This window comes from Vombatus ursinus, unplaced genomic scaffold (genome assembly GCF_900497805.2).
Source record: "Vombatus ursinus unplaced genomic scaffold, bare-nosed wombat genome assembly UNPS02014812.1, whole genome shotgun sequence".
Taxonomy (NCBI): Eukaryota; Metazoa; Chordata; class Mammalia; order Diprotodontia; family Vombatidae; genus Vombatus; species Vombatus ursinus.
This window is the reverse complement of record NW_020954590.1, coordinates 37963235-37983837: the sequence shown is the minus strand read 5'-3', so window position 1 is coordinate 37983837 and position 20603 is coordinate 37963235. Positions and strand designations below refer to the sequence as shown.

The following is a 20603-nucleotide window of genomic DNA, read 5'->3' as shown; positions in this document are numbered from 1 at the left end:
GTTCCTGGTCTTATGTCCCAACAAGGTCAGCTTTCTTTTTCTTTTCTTTTCATGTGGAACCCTGTCTTTAAAACTGTTATTACTGAGAACTTCTGCTCCAAGAATAGAAAGTTGATTGTTGTGATCCTAATTAAGATCGTTTTGGCAGGATTTAAGGATGTTGGCAAGAATAATCAAATCCCTTGGAGTAAATCACTTGCTCGTGTAAAGTGAAACAAACGTATCAGAATGTAAAAGTATCATTTACTGCCTTGAAAGTGGTAATTTGCTAAGTAGTAGGTGCCCTTGTGCCTTAAAGACTTCATTTTCTTTTCACAGCTTATATGCAGTCTACACCCATGCTCACTCCCCATAGGAGCAAGCCTATTACTCACATATCAGAGTTTCACTCTGATTCTCCCCAGGATCTATTTCCAGGGACTTAATTGTGCATGAGACTAGTTTTATAACAAGATTATTTGGGTACTTGGATGGGATCCAAGATACACCCTCTTTGGACCAAATTCCATTCTATTACAAAGTGTTGTAATTATTGTTTAGTGTTGCATAGTATTTGATACTTACAAAAAATTTCACCAATATGTTTTATTAATTATTCCTCACCACACCTATAATATAGACTACTATTGATTATCTCACTTTATAAATGGGATGAGGCACAGGAATATGAAGGATCAGTTGCCCAAAGTTATGCAGTATCACAACCACCTCTTTTCTAGCTGACTATTTCTTTGTGACTTTCCTTTGTCATTAAAGGGATTTGTTCTGTGAAGTTTAGATTCAATCAAAGGGCCACACTTGAGGACCTAGAAGTGCACATGTGGCCTTGAGGCTACGGGTTCCCCACCCCTGATCTAGAGTAAACCTGAATCAAACATTTACAATAATATATCTAAATGAGCCCCTTATTTGGCCTGAGTATGTGGTGGTTTTCTCCCACATTCTTTATTGTCATAGTATAGGAAATAGGAAGACAAACATATTAGATTCAAATAAACAATAAAACAACAACACCACCACCAAAAACTCAAGCTTGGGTATGTCCTGAAGTTGGCACAGGCAGCCCAATCTCTTGTGCTTTCTGCATATGAAATGCTGTACAGGGAGAATTAATATTCAGAATAATGAGCCTGAGGCACTGCTGGATTCCTGAGTCATCAAAGAAAGATGTTGACTCTAAGGAAGCAGGATTTTCAACAACCAAACAGAATAGAGTTTTTGGTTAACTGTTAGTTAACAAAAAAATTCAGTTTACTGCAACATCCTGTTCCCTGAGCATTCCAGGTAACTATTTTTAAAAACTGATAAATGTATGTATAAACATGAACACACATAGAGTAACTTCATTACTATCAGATACCCTTTTAAAGACATGAAGGTAGAGGATCTAAACTCTCGGTATAAAGCTATGTCTATCAAGGTAGGGGGAAGGAATAAACATTTATTAATTACCTACGCTGTGCAAGCACTGTGCTAACCACTTTTATAAATATCTCATTCCTTAAAATAACCCTGAACCCTGATATTATTATCCCCATTCTACAGTTGAGGAAATTGAAACAACCAGAGGTTAAGTAATTTTCCCTGGGTCACTTAGCTAGTAAGTGTCTAAGGCCATATTTGAACTCAAATCTTCCTGCCTCGAAGCCCACCATGCTCCCCATCACACCACCAAATGTTTCTATCATTCAAGGAACAAAAGAACTAAATACAGAGATAGGAAAAAAAGTGAGATAGAATGTTCGTAGAATAGACTTGTCTAGTGTGTTAACCAAAGACCTACTGTGACCTAAACACTTGTTTATTGGAAACCTTCCCTCAAGTGGAATCCAGAGGTCTTGGAATTAAATGAAATCCATCACTGAAGTGATCTGTAAACACTTCATTATCTGATTCTTCAGAGCAAAGCTTTTAGGGTCCAAGGATGACATATTGTTATGGTTGGCCCTCCAGCATTGTCTAGATTAACGCTTTTAAATAGATTTTCAGTTCCCTGCCATTTACAAGAAGTCTAGCACATCCTACAGCTGCTTTTCATGTTTTTGATATACCATAACAACCAAGTGAATATTTGAAGATGAATATTGATGGCCAACTTCATTTGCCATACAATAAGTATCCTTTCTTTCATTTGAACTATTGATTTCATTCCCTCACTTGTTAAAAATGTGGATTTTTCAAATGGAAAGACTTAAAAACCCCACATCCTTTAAATTTACTGTTGCAGCTTCAAGTAGGCAGCTACGTGGTTCAGTGGGTAGAGATCTGGGCCTAGAGTCAGGCAGTTCTGAATTCAAAGCCAGCCTCAGATATTTATTGCTGTGTGACCGTGAGCAAGTCACTTAACCTTTGTTTGCTTTAATTTACCAGAGAAGGAAATGGCAAACCCTTCCAGTATCTTCACCAAGAAAACTTCATGGATAGTATTAGCATGCTATTGTCTACTAGGTCACTAAGAGTCATAAACCACTAAACAACAACAAAAATTTCATAGTATTGATTCGATGCTTTCTTGTCCTGACTATTAAATTTAAATTACTTACTTTGATGTTATTGTTATATTGGCTGGGTTTTTGTCCACATTGGAGTCTCTGAATAGGTAGAGGTGAGGACATAGCCCTTCTCTCTCTCTCTCCCTGTCTCTCTCTCTCTCTTCCTCTCTCCCTCCCTCCTTTCTTTCTTTCCCTCTTTCTATTTTTTTTTTTTCTGTTTCTGTGTGACTCACTTGCCAAAGAATTCCTGGGGAAAAATTATAGAATGAATCATAAAATATCTGAGAAATTTGCTTCAAAGATTTTCCCCTCAGTTAACTGTTTCCCTTCTAATTTTAGCTGCAATAAGATTTGTTTGTACAAAAACTCCTTAATTTTATGCATTTCCTTCCATCATATTCTCATATACTTTTTCCTTTCTTTCCTCCCTACTACCCCCAACTTCCCTTAACATGGAAGAATGGTGTTGAAAAGGAGTGTGTTAGGCACCAATGCTCGATGTAAACAGCTTCTGTTCTTCTCTATCCCTCTGTCCTGTCCTCTCCCTTCCTCTCTCTCCTCAGTTGAGGTAAACTGCCCAGCATCCCTGAACATCTCCTTCTCGGCCATTTTCAGGATCAGTGATTAGATTCTAGGCATTTTAGAACCTTCCTCCTTTTCAGATGCCCATCTTTACTCTTTAGGCCCCATACCCAGGATAAGAAGCAGCTAAGTGATAGGAAGGATAGATCAGTGGACCTGGAGTCAGGAAGACTGAGTTCAAATTTGACTTCAGATACATATGATCTGTGTAACCCTGGACAAGTTACTCTGTCAGCCCCAATTTCCTCATCTAATAAATGAGAATGATAATAATAACTGCCTCTCAGAGCTGTTATGAGGATCAAATGAAATATTTGTAAAGTGCTTTGCAAATCTTAAAGTACTACACAAATGTTAGCTATTATTATTAAATCTAAACACCTCCAACTGAGCAGGTTAGGGTTTAGAATGAATCAGGGTGAACATTTTAATATTCCAGCCATGGAATGAGTTGTTCCCTGCCATTCATTTTTCTCAGCCTGTGCTTGCAGTCATACCAGTCCTGCTGCAGTAATCAACCCTCACTTGCATATACTTACCTTGGCATCTTGTTTCCACTGGCCTATACTCAATGACCAAACTTAAAAGATAATAGGGAGACTGGGAACAACTTAGTTCATAGAAACTTCACAGAATAGTGGTGGAAAGAGACCTGGATATTGACTCAGAGGACGCAGACTCGAGTCCTGATTCTTACTTCCTCATTGTGTGGTCTTGGGCAAGTTACCTCTCTGGTCTTAGAGCTAGTCTTGGGTAAGTTATCTCTGACCCAAACAACTAGTGGCATGGTGGAGAGAGTGCTGTAGTTGGTGTCAGGAAGAACTGAGTTCAAATTCTTCCGCAGACCCTTAGCTCTGTGACCCTGGGCAAGTCACTTAACCTCTCAGCCTCAGTTTTCTCATCTGTAAAATGGGGATAATAAAAGTACCTATCTCATAGGGTACTTAGAAGCATCAAATGAAATAATATCTATAAAGCACTTTGCAAACCTTAAAGTACCAAATAAATGCTATCTGTTATTTTCTTTAGCCTATCAAGTTTTCCTTTCTTAGATTTTGTTAGATGCTATTGCTCAGTCATTTTCAGTTATTTCTGACTCTTCATGAATGTATTTGGGATTTTCTTGGCAAAGGTAGTAGAGTGGTTTGCCATTTCCTTCTCCAGCTCATTTTATAGCTGAGGAAACAGGCAAACAGGGTTAAGTGACTTGCCTAGAGTGACAGCTAGTACGTCTGAAGTAGGATTTGAGCTCATGAAGATGTCTTCATAACTTCAGGCCTTGTATTCTATCCACAGTGCCACCTAGCTACCCCCAAAAACAATTGTGAGGTATAGCAAATCACTTCTTTAGAGAACTGCATTAATTCTAAATGTTAATGCAGTGTTAAGTGAAGCACATTATGTAAATGATTGTAAGCGTGCTTAGATTAAGTAATTTTTTTGGTAAGTTATTGAACTTGCAATAATCAAGAGTAATAGAGGGAGCACTGTTTTAATTTGAAACTTCTATTATGTTTTATAACACTGACACCTTCAATCAGTTTCATATTCATCTCATAATCCTTGTCCTGACTTCTAAACTTTTTAGATATCTATTTTTTTTACTTTTGTAAAGTAACTTGATGTGAGGAGTATAATTGGAATTACTTTCAACATTTTAGAACTTTGAAATAAACATCTAATTTTATTTTATTATGGAGTACTCTCAGGGCATTAGTTTTCCCATCTGTAAAATAAGAGGATTAGACTTAAATGATCTCCAAAATCCCTTCCTGCTTTAGATTCTAAGATCCTAAATATTAGATTGCTAAATCATTGTTGTTTGTTTGAGTACTAAATAATTGGGATATTGAGAGTTCTAGGAGGATCTCCATTAAGATCATACTGGTAGGGGCCTTAGAAGTCACATAGCTCAGCCCTCTCATTTTATAGAAGAGGAAAACTGAGATCTGGAGAGATTAAGTGATTTGTCCAAGATCCTACAAGTAGTAAGTGACAGGGTGAGGATCCTAAATTTCTCTGACTTCGAAACTCATACCTTTTACATTTCTTTCATCATTGGTAATAATTACTGATGCTAAAGTAACTGTAAGTTTTTCCTAAGGTAGGAAAACTTCACTTACAGACAACTCATACATACAAGGGGATAATACTGTCCCACCTCACTGCCATAGGAGTTTGACCTATTATTAGTGCTTTCTCGGGTTCTTTTAAGATTCAGCCAAAGTTTTACCTTCTCCAGGAAACTGTTCCCAGTCTTCTTTAATCACAGTGCCACCTATTTATTCTGTCTGTATTTTGTTAATACATAGTTATTTGCATATTGTCTCCCTTAATAGACTGTGAGTTCCTTGAGAACAGGGACTGGTTTTTGCCTTTCTTTGTTTCCCCAGGACCCAGCACAGCGCCTGGCACATAGTGGGTGCTCAATAAATGCTTGTTGCCTTGACTTGATTTGCCACCTTCCCAGATGTTATTGCCACCCAGAGCAACAGATCTTTACCCATCTTGATCCTGTATTCCCTGCCAAAGCTGCTATGCCTTTACCCTCACCATGCTGGCACCTTTGTGCCTAGATTCGGGAATACCTGAGTTCAAACTCTTTCTCAGATACTTACTAGCTGTGTGGCTCTGAGCAAGTCACTTAACCTCCATGTGTCTGGGCTTCTTCAACTATAAAATGGGGATAATAATAGCACCCACTCCCAGGGGTGCTATAAAGATCAAGTGGGATAATATTTGTAAAACAATTAGCACAGTAGTATGGTGTGTAAAGTTCTTAATAAATGCTTGTTTCCTTCTTTCCTTCCTGCTGTAGTGGTCTATACATCTTATTCTAATCCTCTAAATCTACATATAGAATCAATCTCCTGACTGTCCCCCCAGCTCCCAAACACCCCCATACTCATTACCCATCTATATCATACAGACACATCCTTAAGACTCAGTTTGACTCCCATCTCCCTTTCCTGGTGACTTCACACTCAGTTGACCTCTCCCTTTTCTAATCCCTTAGTTGTTTGTACTATAAAATGAAAAGCTTGTTACTATATCGTCTTATGCTCTTGTTTTCATGTATGTGTAACAGGGGAGAGCTCATATTCACTCCTCTTATATATGCATATTCATAGGTTGTCTTTTCTCAAGTGGATTGTAACCTCTTTAAGATGTCTTATGCTGTTATAACCCCTCTAGTGCATACAGCTTAACATACTAGTCGCTTGTTAATATTTAGTGTTTGATAAAATTGGCTTTTTTTTTAACAGGATAGGAGGGAGTATAGTATTGCCTCAACAGTCAAGCTGCCTGTGGAGTGTCTAAGGAGAAGGCCAGGTGACCCAGAGATTTTGGAAGGGGGACCAAAGAGAGGCTTGCACCCTCTTGGGTACAGGAAACAACTTTGTTGAAATCACCCCTTTGAGAACCATTAAGAGGAATTAGCAGTGAAACTGACAGAGGAAAATATCTCTCTACTAGGAAAAAAATTCCAACTATTGAGACTGAATATTATGAACAAAATGCTTTGTCAATCTATACTGTTTCCTCTGTATAGATTGTTTAAGCCTGACTTGTGTAGATGGTTCCTGAGCTTTGGAGGCCTACTGACTAACTTTTTCACTTGTCTTTCTCTCCTAGGGCTGGGAGAAGGTTCTGCCCTTCTTCACCCAGATAGCAGATCCCATCCTCGATCTTTAGAGAAGAGCGCTTGGAGAGCTTTCAAGGAATCTCAATGTCATCACATGCTCAAACACCTCCATAATGGAGCACGGATCACTGTGCAGATGCCACCCACAATTGAAGGCCATTGGGTCTCCACAGGGTAAGAAGGACAAAGGTGGTAATGAGGAAATCCCACAGAGCTCTGGGGAAATGAAAAACATTCTTTCTCACCCATTGTTTGGTGTCTCAGATGCACAGAAGCTGCCTATAATATTCATTGAAAACTCTACTCCTTTGTTATCTGAATTTTATCCTAGGAGGCAGGCAATTAAAAAAAACCAAAACTTTCTTTGGTTAAGGAACAGAGCTAAGTACTGTTGAAACCTTACGCTCAAGGAAAGATTATACTGTAACACAGTTGACCACATAGAGTTAGTGAATGGAACCTTGTTTACTGAACTGTATCGTACTGCTTGTTTATATAAAAAAAGTCATTAGCAAGTGAAATTAAGTATTTGTATTTCACCAACCCCTGAAACATAGTTAGGTCCTTATGGTCTAAATACTGTAATCATATTCAACTAATGCAATATATGACTTCAAAGCTTTAACAGGAAAGAGAAAGGTACTAGAATTACCTCTCCTAGGCAATAACACATTTCTTGATTTCTTTTTCTCTGCCACAGATATGAGATTCATCATTAATTGAGCACTAGATTATCAAAAGTAACCTAGAAGTCAGTGAGTCTAAGAGTCTGAGGCCTCTAGATCTAAGTAGGATGATTTCTCCCTTCCTGGGCACCATAAGCAACTGCCATCAGATCAGATATGGTATCTGGCCAAATGGTTTGGCTTATGCCACAGGTGGAGAGTGAAATCTATATGTGATTCAGCCTTCCAGGCTTTTTTCTGTAAAAACATGTTTATATCAAGATAGCAGTATAAATACAAACTAATTGTTGACCAGTGAATATAATACAATCTTTAATAAACAAACAACTCAAAATATAAAATTGAATACTTTTGAAAGAGATGAAGCATGCTGTGCCCCTTTTTCACTATACAATAGATTACTTCCTAATATGTCTTTCTTGTACTTAACTAGCAAGTATTTATTGAACATCTTCTGTGTTAACTGGTGATACAAAGACAATATTAAATAATTGTAGCACATGTGCGTGTCTAAATAAATGGAAAATATATAAAAGGTAAATCTGAGGTAATTGAGGAAGGAGACCTTTCCAAGGTTACTGGGAATAGTAACTTTTGACTTTTCTTTCATTTTTTGAACACTTAGAGCTATGACCACAGATCTCAGCCACATAAATGATGCCTTTATTCTTTGTGCCTCATTGTGGCTTTTGACATCAATTGAAAGTCTTTTGGTCATATGAGTTTCCTTAGTGATTTTCCTAGCTAACTAGTCTTTCTGTAGTTAAGAGGTAGTTGCTGTTTTATATAGTTTCAGTTTCCTAGGACAACTCTTTATTTCCCTTTCTTTCTCTTCTGTCAGAACAATGACAACAAAAAAGAGAAATATCTCAGCAATTCTGTGACTGTTTTTTGTCCAATCGTGAAAAACTTACTCCAACAACCTTGATTCCATGGCACCGACTTCTCTCTCCTTAAAGCTTACTATTCATCAATGTTATTCTATCTAGAATGACTCAAGATTCTTATTAACTAGATTGGTGGCTTTCAGATTCTTTCAAGCTTCCCAAAGAGGCTTTGCCATTTTTTCCTTCACTGTGTTTTAGAATAAAATTGATAAAATAGAACACGTTTAAAGTACAGTTTTAAAGTGGTTTCTTTGCACGATCCAACTATTTTAGATGTGTTAAAGTTGTAATTTTGTTTAGATGTGCAGAGTGAGAGACTATTTAGGGGAAGTTAGATGTTTTCTAGTGTCTATTATATACATATTCTTCAAAAATTTTGATTATTCACAAAGAAATAAAATATTCTTTTGGTAAATTATGCATTGGTTAAAGCTGTAAACATTTTGAAAGCTCATTGATGGTTCAGACTTACGTTTTTCACTAAGGAAGCCTTGAAAGGTTCTTCATTATCAAACAGAAAAAGTATGAAGCATTGGAGTATACAATGCCATAGTTTATTTTTAATAGAAGTGATTGAAGTTGCTTGATGCCACATTTTTAATTTTAATAGTAATTTCTCTTGAATCAAATGGTTTTTTTTTGTTTTGTTTTTGTCTGGTCTTTTGATTCTATCAGAGTAGGAAACCCCTAAAATGGAAATTCCTACCACTAATGCAGAAAGGCAATTCTGTTGTAACTTACTGCCTTCACAAGTTGCCTAAAGCACTAAGAAGTTGTGACTATTTTTTTTCCTGAAGAAGTTTCTTATATCACACTAGTTACAAATGCCTCTTTCTACTTTCATCTGTTAAAAACACACACACACACACACACCATCTGTTCAAAAAACTCTTCTCTTCTATGACCAATTTCTTGACATATATGTCAACAATATTCAGGATGATTATGAGGTGTATAAAATTTTTGGTGGGTGTCTTTTTTGGGGGAAAGGGAGTTGATCCAAAACTGTGATTTCACTGGCTTATCAAATTTCCAGTGTGGAAACTATACCAATATAATTCCACAAGTAGTCTGTAACTTATAGCTTTAGAGAATTTCCTGGGGCACTGAGGGATTAAGTGACTTTGGCTGTGATCATATGGTTAATAAGTATCAGGTGCAGGATTTGAACCTAGGTCTTCTGACTACAGTAAGAGCCTTCCATCCACTATGCTATACTACCTCTCAAGAATAATGAACATATGGGGCAGCTAGGTGGTGCAGTGGATAGAGTGCTGGCCATGGAGTCAGGAGGACCTGAGTTCAAATGCAGACACATAACATTTAGGAGTTATGTGACTCTGGGCAAGTCACTTAACCCCATTACCTAGCCGAAAAAAAAAAAAAAAGAAAAAGTGAGTTTTTTTTTTTTAGTTGTATGACCCTGGGCAAGTCATTTAACCCTGATTGTCTCACCAAAAAGCCAAAAACAAAAACAACAACAAAAAAAACCCAAAACACTAAACTACAACTTTGCAGTGGATAGAGCAGTGGCTCTGGAGTTAGGAGGACCTGAGTTCAAATCCAGCTTCAGACACATGATACCTACTAGCTGTGTGACTCTAGGCAAGTCACTTAACTCCATTGCCTCACAAAAAAAATAATAATAATGCACATAATATACACTAATTCACCAAGACTTCAAAAAAAATGGAAGAAATGGTTTGGATGTGCAACTAGACTCCAAGGTTGTGGCTCCACAGAAAACAATAGGGACCACCCACATGTTGCAGAAGATTTAGTTTAGCGAGAGAGTATCTCAGTAGCAAACACTTCTGTCCAATGTTCTTCCATTTGCACATCTGGTGTCTACTAGGTAAAATAATACAGAAAACACTTAATGAGCATTCTCTATGTTCCAGGCTTTAAAGAAGTAAAAGACAGTCCCTTGCCTGAAATGACTTACAATTTAATTGAAAGGAGTAAAGTTAAATAACACAAGGTGACAGTATAAAAGATAGCATAAGGTAATCCATAACTTATTTCCATGTATGCACTATAAGCCAGCAGTTATCAAACTTTTTGGTCTCAAGACCTCCTGAAATTTATTGAGGGCCGCAAAGGGCTTTTGTTTGTGTGAGTTATATTGATCTATATCTACCATATTTATAGAAATAAAAACTTCTTACTGTTGTTAGTAAAATAGCTTTGTTCTTACAGACCCCCTGAAAAGGGTTCAAAGATTCCTAAGAGTCGCTGGACCACACTTTGAGAAATGCTGATGTAGACTATAAGTGCTGTGAATTTAGAGAGTGAAGTAAGAAACACTTGAGATGTATCTTAAGTGGTGGAGAGAGGGGAAACTAATTTTAAATAGATAATGTGAGCAAAATCATAAAGGCAAGAAAGCATAAGGAACATTTCAGGGGAAAGTAGTTTAGTTGAAATTTTGTTTATGGAAGTAATGGGAAATAAGTCTGGAAAGATAACTGAGGTAAGATTGTAAAGGAGTTTGAATGCAGGCATAAAGAATGTGTCAGCCATCCAATAAACGTTTATTAAACACCTGCTATGTGAATTGTATCCTATAAATATTAGGGAGTCACTGAAGATATTTGAGCAAGGTAATGAGTTGATAAAATGGGATTTTAGAAAGTTAATCTGACAGTAATGTACAAGTTGAGATATGATTTAATAGTCCATGTATAAAGGGATGAAGACTAGATATCAGTGGGAATGGAAAGGAAAGGATGGATAAATTGCTTACGGAAACATGCTTTATAGCCTTGCTCTGGAACTGGGCACAAAACCTGACAATATCCTAAGTAATTTTATTCCCATTTGGAATACCAACAAAGACATTTTTCTCTTGCAGTGGAGATAATAGTACTGGTAGCTTTTTAAAAACAATGAATTAATGCCATTATTAGTCAGAATGTAATTGTTAGGAAGGACAGACCAAAAGCACTGGACTATTCTTTTGGATAGTACATTAAAGAAAATTTGCCCTTTATCTGATGTCAAGTATAATTTCATACATGTGAATTAATGGAAATTTTAGCAGTGTATATAGCACTTAAGCAAAATATACTGATAATGAAGTAATTTCTTGGTATAGAAAAGGGCCAAATTATATATTCCTGTTGTCATATCTTTCATGGCACCATAAGAACCAAAGAGGTGATTTGCCCATTGTATCCCTGCCAAAATAAGAGGATCCTGTAATTGAGGGCTCTTGGTTACAATTAGGTTCTTATTCTTAGCTAACATTAATTGGCATCTCCCTTTTCCTTGCTAGAAAGAAATCCAAGCTTAAACTGACTGGAGATTCAATTTCCCACTACCTAATAATTGTGATGCTTTCATATCAACACTAAATAAGATTGACCTACCAGTGTATATCTTATGTCTCATGTATAAAAAGCTGGATTTGATTATTCTAAACTATTATCTCTAGCTGTAAATTGACCAAAAAAATGAGACACTTGCCAAAGTAGGAGATTAGGGTGCCAAGGAATGTTTTGAGAGACATATAAGGAGAGGAATAAAGGGGACTTTCTACAAAGAGGAGAGAAGTGAAGATAGATAGCTGAGTAGGTGATAAATGAGATGCAAAATAGGTTGAGTGAACCAAGATAGGGGAAGTGGAAATGAGAAAGATTAAGAGTAACATCCCAAGAGTAATGAGAGAGGAGGCAAGCAGATTAAGAACATGTAGCCACTCCATAAATAAGAAAAATAAATTTTTTAACAAAGAACATGGCTTTGGAGTCAGAGGACCTGGATTCAAACCCTGGCTCTGCTGTTTTCTACATGTATGGCCTTGGTCAAGTTATTTCCACTCTCTGGGCTCCAGTTTCTTCATCTCTAAAATGAGATTGTTAGACTAAATAATCTCTAGGGCTCCTTCTAGCTGAAACTCTGTAGTACTATCTATCAATAAATATTTATTAAGAACCTACTGTGTATCAGGCACTGTGCTAAGCACTGGGGATACAAAAAGAGTCAAAAGACAGTCCCTGCCCTAGAAGGGCTTACAATCCAACATCAAAAAAGAAAGGAAGCACATAGCATACAAATGAAAAAGGAAACAATCAATTTGGTCAAAAGAGTAAACAAATAAAAAGGAAAAAAAATGTAGAATTCACTGTACACCCATGCAGGTAATCTTCTCTTTTCTCTACCCCCGTTCTCACATTCTAATCTTGCTATGATCGGGTCTGACTCTCCGGAATGTTCTCCCACTACCTCATAACTGCTGTTGAAATTTCTTCTTTTTTCTGTGGCTTAACTCTGGTATCACTTCTTCTATGAAATTTCTCTGATAATAAATGGTTATTCAAATGAAGGGAATCCTTCCCAACTTTCCAACAAATAGAAGCAAATTTGTCCCTTCACAGATTTCTCGATGAACTTTTTTATGCCTTTTCTTTATCTTCATCATATCTTCCTTTGTATATACTAGTATTATAGTAAATTTCCTTCCTTTGTAAATACTAGTAATAGAGTAAATTCCCTTCCTTTGTAAATACTAGTGATATAGTATAATATAAAGCATATTTCTAATTAAATACTAGTATTTAATTTTTATGTAGTATTACTTAAAGGTTTGCAAAATACTTTACATACATTATCTCTTTTGATCCTCATTATAATCCTGTGAGGCAAGTGCTTTTATATCACCATGTTATAGACAAGGAAACTGAGACTGAGAGAGATTAAGTGATTTGCCCTCCGTCACATGGACTGCAGCAAGATTCAAACTCCAGTTATTCCCAGATCTTATGTCTAATGCTCTAGACACTGAACCACCTAGCTATCTCTTGGTTATTTGTGTGCGTGGCTTATTGTAACTGTTGTTATTGTAGGCTCCTCTAGACCAGACAACTGTGTCTTCTTTCATCTTTGTACCCTTAGCTGCTAGCACAATGTCTTAGATATAATAGGCACATAATAAGTATTAGTTGAGTTGAATTCAATTGTAGATGTAGTTCAGTATCAGTTGACCCACAGTTTAAGAAATTCTGAAGGGGTCTGAGTGGAAAAAGTTTAAGAAGCCCTGGAGATGGACTCAATGACTTCTTCAGTCCTTTCTAGCCTTAGGATTTCATAATTTTAAGTAGAAAGTGAAAGAAGATGTGCTTTAGAGAAAAGCAAAGTTTGCTCCTACCAAGACTCCAAGGCACATGACAAAAATCTCCATGCTGCCTTTCCCCTGTCCCCCACCAATATTGACACCTGTAGAAAAGAGTACACAGAATTACATCAGCAAGTCTCATTTTTAAAGCTATCTGAGAAGGAATAGTTTGTCGATTCTCGGACACACTATGAAAGTGATGCTTTTGCCTTTTTATATTTTCCCTCAGGAAGTGCCATATAGTTTTTTTTTTTTAAAGTGAAGGAATATGGGAAGAGGAGGGGTTCACCCATGAGTGTTGGCGTATGGCTAGAACATGGCTCAGTGTATGAAAGTAGGTTCATGCAAAGGATTGTTTGAACCTTTCTCATCATATCAGGAAATCTTTCCATATTTCTATAATTAAAATGTGAATGATATTTTTTTCTTAACTAATTGAAGAATGGAACTTCTTTTCTGGTCCAGAGACCTACCTTTTACACACAAAGAATGAGATTTGTAGGAAAGATAAAGATTATGCCTGAGGGTGATGATTCTGCAACCCTGACCTATTTGTAACCTGAGAAAATGGCTGTCTAGAGAGTGGAAGGAGCCTGAATCTGGAATCCAAGAACCTGAATTTGAATACAGCATTTGTTACTATCTTTGTGACCTTGGAAGAATTATTGAACTGCTTCAGAGCTCCCTTTTGTCAACAGTAAAATGAGGAAATTGGACTAGATGATTTTTAACATTTCTTCTAGCTCTAAATTATATGCTCCTAAGGCATTTTTCCTTTCAGAAAATAGTAGTGGTCTCCATTTCTCATGTATTTTTTATTTTTAAAAAAATTCTCTTCCTTTTCTTCTCTAGATGTGAAGTGAGATCTGGTCCAGAATTCATTACCAGATCTTATCGATTCTACCACAATAATACCTTCAAGGCCTACCAGTTTTATTATGGTGGTAACCGCTGTACCAACCCTACCTACACTCTAGTCATCAGAGGTAAGATACGGCTTCGCCAAGCATCCTGGATCATCCGAGGAGGGACCGAGGCAGACTACCAGCTACATAACGTCCAGATCATCTGTCATAGTGAAGCAGTTGCTGAAAGACTTAGTCAGCTGGTAAATCACACATGCCCTGGTTTCATCACCTCAGATAACCCCTGGGTGCAGGATGCCACCTATGACTTATGGCGAGAGGAAAATGGCCGTGAATGTACCAGAGCAGTGAACTTTGCTATGCATGAACTTCAACTGATCCGGGTAGAAAAACAGTACCTCCACCACAACCTGGATCACCTTGTAGAAGAACTGTTCCTTGGTGACATTCACACTGACTCCAGCCAAAGGATGTTCTACCGGCCATCCAGTTACCAGCCACCCCTGCAAAATGCCAAGGTATCTGTTTCTTTGTATTGTCCCAGGACCACCAGGGATCTTCCATTTTACACTTAAGATGAGCAACAAGATTTCAACAGACTTTTTTGTGCCAAAGTGTGAATTCACAATAGTGCTTAGGGTATGGCAGCCTAGCAGCTGAAGCAGTGATACCTTTGAGTAATGATGGCAGTAGTTTAAAAATAGGCTGGATCATATCAGGGAACTGGGCTGCTGAGAGGTGAAAAGTAGAGGTAGGGGTAGGGGTAGGGGTAGGAGAAAAGTAGAGAAGAAAAAACAAAAGTGGAAGTGACAAATGAAAATTGTAGCATCAATAATGGTAATAATATTAGCTAGCATTCATATAATGCTTCATGGTTTGTGAAGCATTTTACCAATATTATCTTACAGCAACCTTGGGTAGGTTATTTCCATTTTGCAGATAGGGAAACTGAGGCAAACAAGTTAAATGACTTTCCCAGGGTTATACAGCTATTAAAATTCTGAGACCAGATTTTATCTCGGGTCTTCCTTAACTCCAGGCCCAATACTTAATCCATGATACCACCAAGCTGCATCTAGCAATGAAAACAACTTGCTTATACTCTTCTGTGACCTTGGGTAAGTCACAACTTCTTAGACTTCAGTTTTCTTATCTATAAATAAAAGACTTGGACTAGTCAGCCTCTGAGGTCTCTTTTAGTTCTATATATATGATCCTATATAGATCTTTGCAACACATTTTTCTCACAACGGCTTTATGAGCTAGGTAATTTAAAGATTATCATCTCCATTTTGTAGATGCAGAACCTGAGTGTCAGATCAGTTCAGGGACTTACCTATGGTCCCATAGCTAGTAAGTGGCAGAGCTAGGACTCGAAGCTTAGGTCTTTTGGTTGTAAGCCCACTACTCCACTCCCACTACTCCATGCTATCTCCCAGAAGGCTTGTGAAAAGTCCATTTATGGTAGCAGGGATCCTAAAGGGAGAAGAGGAAGGCAGATTGGGGAAGTAAGAAAGAGCACAATTAGCAACTATGAAGAAGGAATAAGACCGGGTAAGTGATGACCCTGATATTATAGTTCAATGACAACAACAACAATAATATCATGCATTTACAAAGCACTTCTCCCTCTCTCCAGGAGCTTAATGCATATCGTGTATGTTCCTCAGAGGACAGACTCAAAAAGTCAAGCACACAGTATGTCCAATATCATACACAGGTACCGAGGGAGTATCTAGCTAAAGGTACTCAGGCTTCTTTTGGGTGCTGGGTCTCCTGCGGGGTTGTGCACAAGCTTTACCGTGTTGTCATCCTCACCCAGTTGCATAATACTGATTGTATGGCCACATAGTGCAGATAGTTTCAAGAGAAAAGTTTAATAGGTCTGGCTACAGCCAATGGAAGTATGGGAACTTGGAAGACTGGGACGTACGGCAGCTATGTCTGGAGCTCCAGCCACTCGGCGGTAGCTAAGAGTGGAATAGCCAGAAGTAGATCTCAGCCAGGGTTAGGAAGGTTCCCCTAGTAAGTATCAGCCAAACTAGAGTGTTGACATTTCCAGAGTTCTTTACCCAAACACTTTGGATTTGCTAGTTTCTTTGGTGATACCCTCAGGAGAACATTGGCTCCCTAATTGAACTGTCCATTTGCTGTCTACTTGAGGGTACACGTGTGCGTGTGAATGTGTGTGTATATGAATTAGAATGATTTTTTCTCACGCTCTGAGGCGAATTACAACCAGATGAGACAGCGCAGTATATTTCCTTTCTCAAAGACTACTTAGTACTAGAGATTGTTACTTGAATCTGTCTTATCATGGGTCACATAACAAAAACACTCCCCTTTCATTATAATTATATGAAGTCTTCTGAGAAAGCTTCCTTGGCCAGGGATATTTCCTCCAAATGAATCTTGTCGTGGCAATGTCTTAGTGTATGTAATTAAAACACGTCTGATGAGCCGGTGCACTGAGACGCAGAGTCACTTGGAGATCTCTCTGAGCTGGCAGCTTGCCAGAATGATGTTGAGGGCCATTTGTTCCAAGGGGGAACATGAGCTAGAGTCATTACTTTCTGCCTCATCTGTTTAAAACTATCTGAAAAGAAAAAGGTGAACTGAATATGAGGAAAAGGGAAGTCTTTAATTCTTGGTCCTTGTGGTAACAAGAAAGAGCTTCTCCATGTAAAGTCTCTGGACTGCCAAAATGTTCTTCAAACTGGTAAAGCAGGAATTTCTAAAGGTTACCACTTTCAATAGGTTGATTCCTTGGAAAGAAAAAAAAGAGGAGACAGAAAGAAGAAAAACCTTCTTCTGAGAATGATAGGCAAGTCTTCAATGAAATCTTTCAGGGAGACTCGTGGAATCTGAACAATTGTTAACCAGTTTGAAATTTCATTTGGGGGTCTTGATTGTCAGAATTCAGTCCTCTGATTGGGTTACACATATATTTAAAGCCCTAATTTGAGGTGATAGTAGGAAAAACAACAACAGTAAAAACTTCCTCCTGGGTATTAGGTTTCATTTTCATAAGTGAAGCCATCTCTCTCTCTCTCTCTCTCTCTCTCTCTCTCTCTCTCTCTATATATATATATATATATATATATGGTACTGAGAGGATAGAAAACGAACCTTTGATTTCACTGGTACAGTGAACTCCCAGGTAAGAGAACTCTCTCCACCAATGCAGGTTGGCTTCTTCTCTGCAACCAATAACTTTAGAGAATTGCCTAGAGCAGTGAGAGGTTAAATGAATTGCCACGAGTTATACAGCCAGTATGGCAGGATATGGACTCAGGTCTTTCTGACTCTGAGATCATGCCTCACTATGCTATACTGCCTCTCATGATAATGAGAAGTAGGATAAAAAGGGTTTGGGAAATGTAGAAAATTTATATTTGCCAAAGCATTAAGCTCAACCTCTCATCCTACCCCTTCCCCGCCCTTCAGCTTCCAAATATGTAATGCAAATGCTAAGAAGTACAGAGGCAACATGGAGGTAGTAGAATGCTAGAATTGAGTCAGGACGAAGTGGATTCAAACACTTCACTACATCTATAAGGCTCTACATGCCTCGGGCAACTTCCTAGGATAGGCTGGGATTCAAAGCTGGATTCAGAGGCTGAGGGCCTGGGTTCAAATCCCAGATCTGCTGCTTACTACATGTAAATCCCTTCACATCTCTGGATCTCAGTTCCTTGTTTATAAAATGAGAGGGGATTGGACTACTAGATGGACTTATGATCTGCTTTGGTACAGCACATCCCCTTTCATATCTAAATCACACGTCTTCACATAATCACTAATACACAGGAAAATTGATTCAATTTAATTTTATCTCCTTCAAACTGGCTGGAAAATAACCAAATTGTAGTCCAATCAATAAGCACTTATTAAACACTTACTATATTCCAGGTGTTGTGTTAAGTCCTAGGGTTACAAAGAAAGGTAAAAGCATAGTTCGTGCCCTCAAGGAGCTCCCCCTCTAATGGAAGAGAAATTATGCAAACAACTGTGTACACATAAGATATATACACTGTAAATGGATGGCTATCTTAGAGGGAAAACATTAGCAGGGGGAGGGGGGAGGAGTACCAGGAAAGGCCCTTTACAGAAGGTCAGTTCTGAGGTGAATTTTGAAAGAGACCAGAGAAACCAGAAGGTGGAAATGAGGAAAAATCATATTCTAGAGTTAGAGGATAACCAGTAAAAAGGCAAAGAATCATGAGGTGGAGTGTTTCATGCTAGGGACAGCATGAAAGCCAGTATCATTGGATTATATAGTAGGTATAAGGGAGTAAAAGTGTAAGAAGACTGGAAAGGGAAAAAGGGACCAGATTTGAAAGGCCTTACTAGGATATTCTATTTGGTCCTAAAGGCAATAGGGAGCCATTGGAGTTTATTGAGCAAGGAGGCTGAGTTACATTGTTGTATCTGAGCTTTAGGAAGATCACTTTGACAGCTGATTAGAAGATGCATTGGAATGGGGAGAGACTTGAGACAAAGAAAATAATTGGTAATCCAGCTGTCAGGTGATGAAGAACTGTACCCAGGAGACAGCTCTGTGAGTGGAGAGAAAGGGACATACACTAAAGATGCTGTGAAAATAGAAATAGCAAGATTTGACCAGAAATTGTTTATATAGAGCTAGTGTGAGGAAGGAGGAGTCAAGGATGATGACACAGAGATTTCAGGACTGAAGAATGTAAATCAAAGCATTTAAATAATCTACATATAATTTGTCTGATTGAGACATGGTATAATGGGGCAGCTAGGTGGCGCAGTGGATAGAGCACTGGCCCTGGATTCAAGAAGACCTGAGTTCAAATGCGGCCTCAGACACAAAGCACTTACTAGCTGTGTGACCTTGGACAAGTCACTTAACCCCATTGCCTAGCCAAAAAAAAAAAAAGAGAGAGAGACATGGTATAGTAGAATGAGCACTGATCAGAAGATCTGGATTCCAGTGTGACTTTTGCTTCTGTAACTTTAGACACATCACATAATTGTTTTTACCCTCCTAATGATTTCTGAGGTTCTTGCCAGTTCTCAGATTCTGGGATGAAAGGAATTAGTTCATCATGACATTCTTTTCTTTTAAACTTAGGTTTGTTTCATTTTCTGTTCCCGTCTTAAAACCCTAGTGGTGTGGCATCTCAGATGGGACCAGGGAGACTAAAAATCAAAGGTTTTTTTAAAGTGTTTAATAAGGCTTCTGGCTTCTGCACATTCTCTCCTGCCCCCTTTCCCCTCCCCTACTTTCCTATCATTTCCTTTGAACTCATAAGAGGGATTTTCATCTTGGTCAGTGTCCATCCTCAGAACAGAGCCCATCTGTAGTGAGAACAGAGACATACAGAGCTCTTTGAAAACATCTAAGGGTTAGGAAGATTTTTTTTCAGATCCTTCTGATTAAAATATGAGGGTTGGCTGAAAAACAGGGTGACCAGTCCAACCCATGGCACCACCAAGCTCACCTCAACTAACTCCCTCTGGGAGTACACACACACTCTAAATGTAAGGAAATCTCAAGCACCTCTAAGTTAACTGGCATTAGCAGAAAATAATTTGGTGTGTTGTTGTATGTCCCCCACCCCTACCCTATCAGCCACGGAAAATTTCCTGTTAGTGAGAGTCCTTAAAAATTGGAAAGGGAATTAAGGGAGATTGTATGATTACCTTCTTTAGCGGTCTGTTTTAAAAATGGAGAGATTGATCTGAACTAGTGCAGTACTTCCCATCCAAAGGCAAGGGGATGGATTGTATGACCTCCATAGGTCCCTGCTGGTCCTAGATTCTGTGAAAGCTAAAATGACAGTGGACCAGGGAAAACCAAAGTATTTTTCTGAACGTTGACTACAAAGAATTTCCCCTCAAAATCTTCCACTTCCCTAACCTGGCAAAGCAATTCTAGGGAGCATTAAACAGGTTTGAACCTCTGTCTGCATTAAAATCTGAAATGGGGATTCAGTTTCCCCAAAAATATAGGAAACAGGTTGTCTCAATCCTGGGCCTGATCCTCCCAGTCTCACTGTACTTCCTAAGAGATATCAGTGCAGAATAGAAGTCACCACAAAGGCAGAAAGCCCCCAATTCCAGATTCCTAGGGTATCCTGGCATCTTGGGCAATTCAAAGGGACTATTCTTCTCTTGTGCCCCTCGTTGTACCTCTTGGCCCAAAATCTGCAGTAAAGTCATCGGGATGTTTTTAGATCCCTTCCCTAGGACAACTAGAAGTAGGAATAAATGGACTTAGAAACTGGTGTCTTTCCAGATGCAGCCAAATGAAAAACCACAGTTTTTCTATGCCCGCTTCAGGCTGCCACACCAG

At 38.3% G+C, this 20603-nt stretch overlaps 1 protein-coding gene across 1 annotated transcript in view; it reads left to right on the top strand.

The window, feature by feature from the left end:
* Window positions 1-20603, top strand: part of LOC114054168 (protein APCDD1) — a 48568-nt gene that overhangs the window by 7451 nt on the left and 20514 nt on the right. Inside the window, exons 2-3 of the mRNA XM_027877327.1 lie at window positions 6711-6894; window positions 14262-14793. Of these exons, the coding sequence (XP_027733128.1) occupies window positions 6711-6894; window positions 14262-14793 (716 nt within the window). The remainder of the gene's footprint in view (window positions 1-6710; window positions 6895-14261; window positions 14794-20603) is intronic.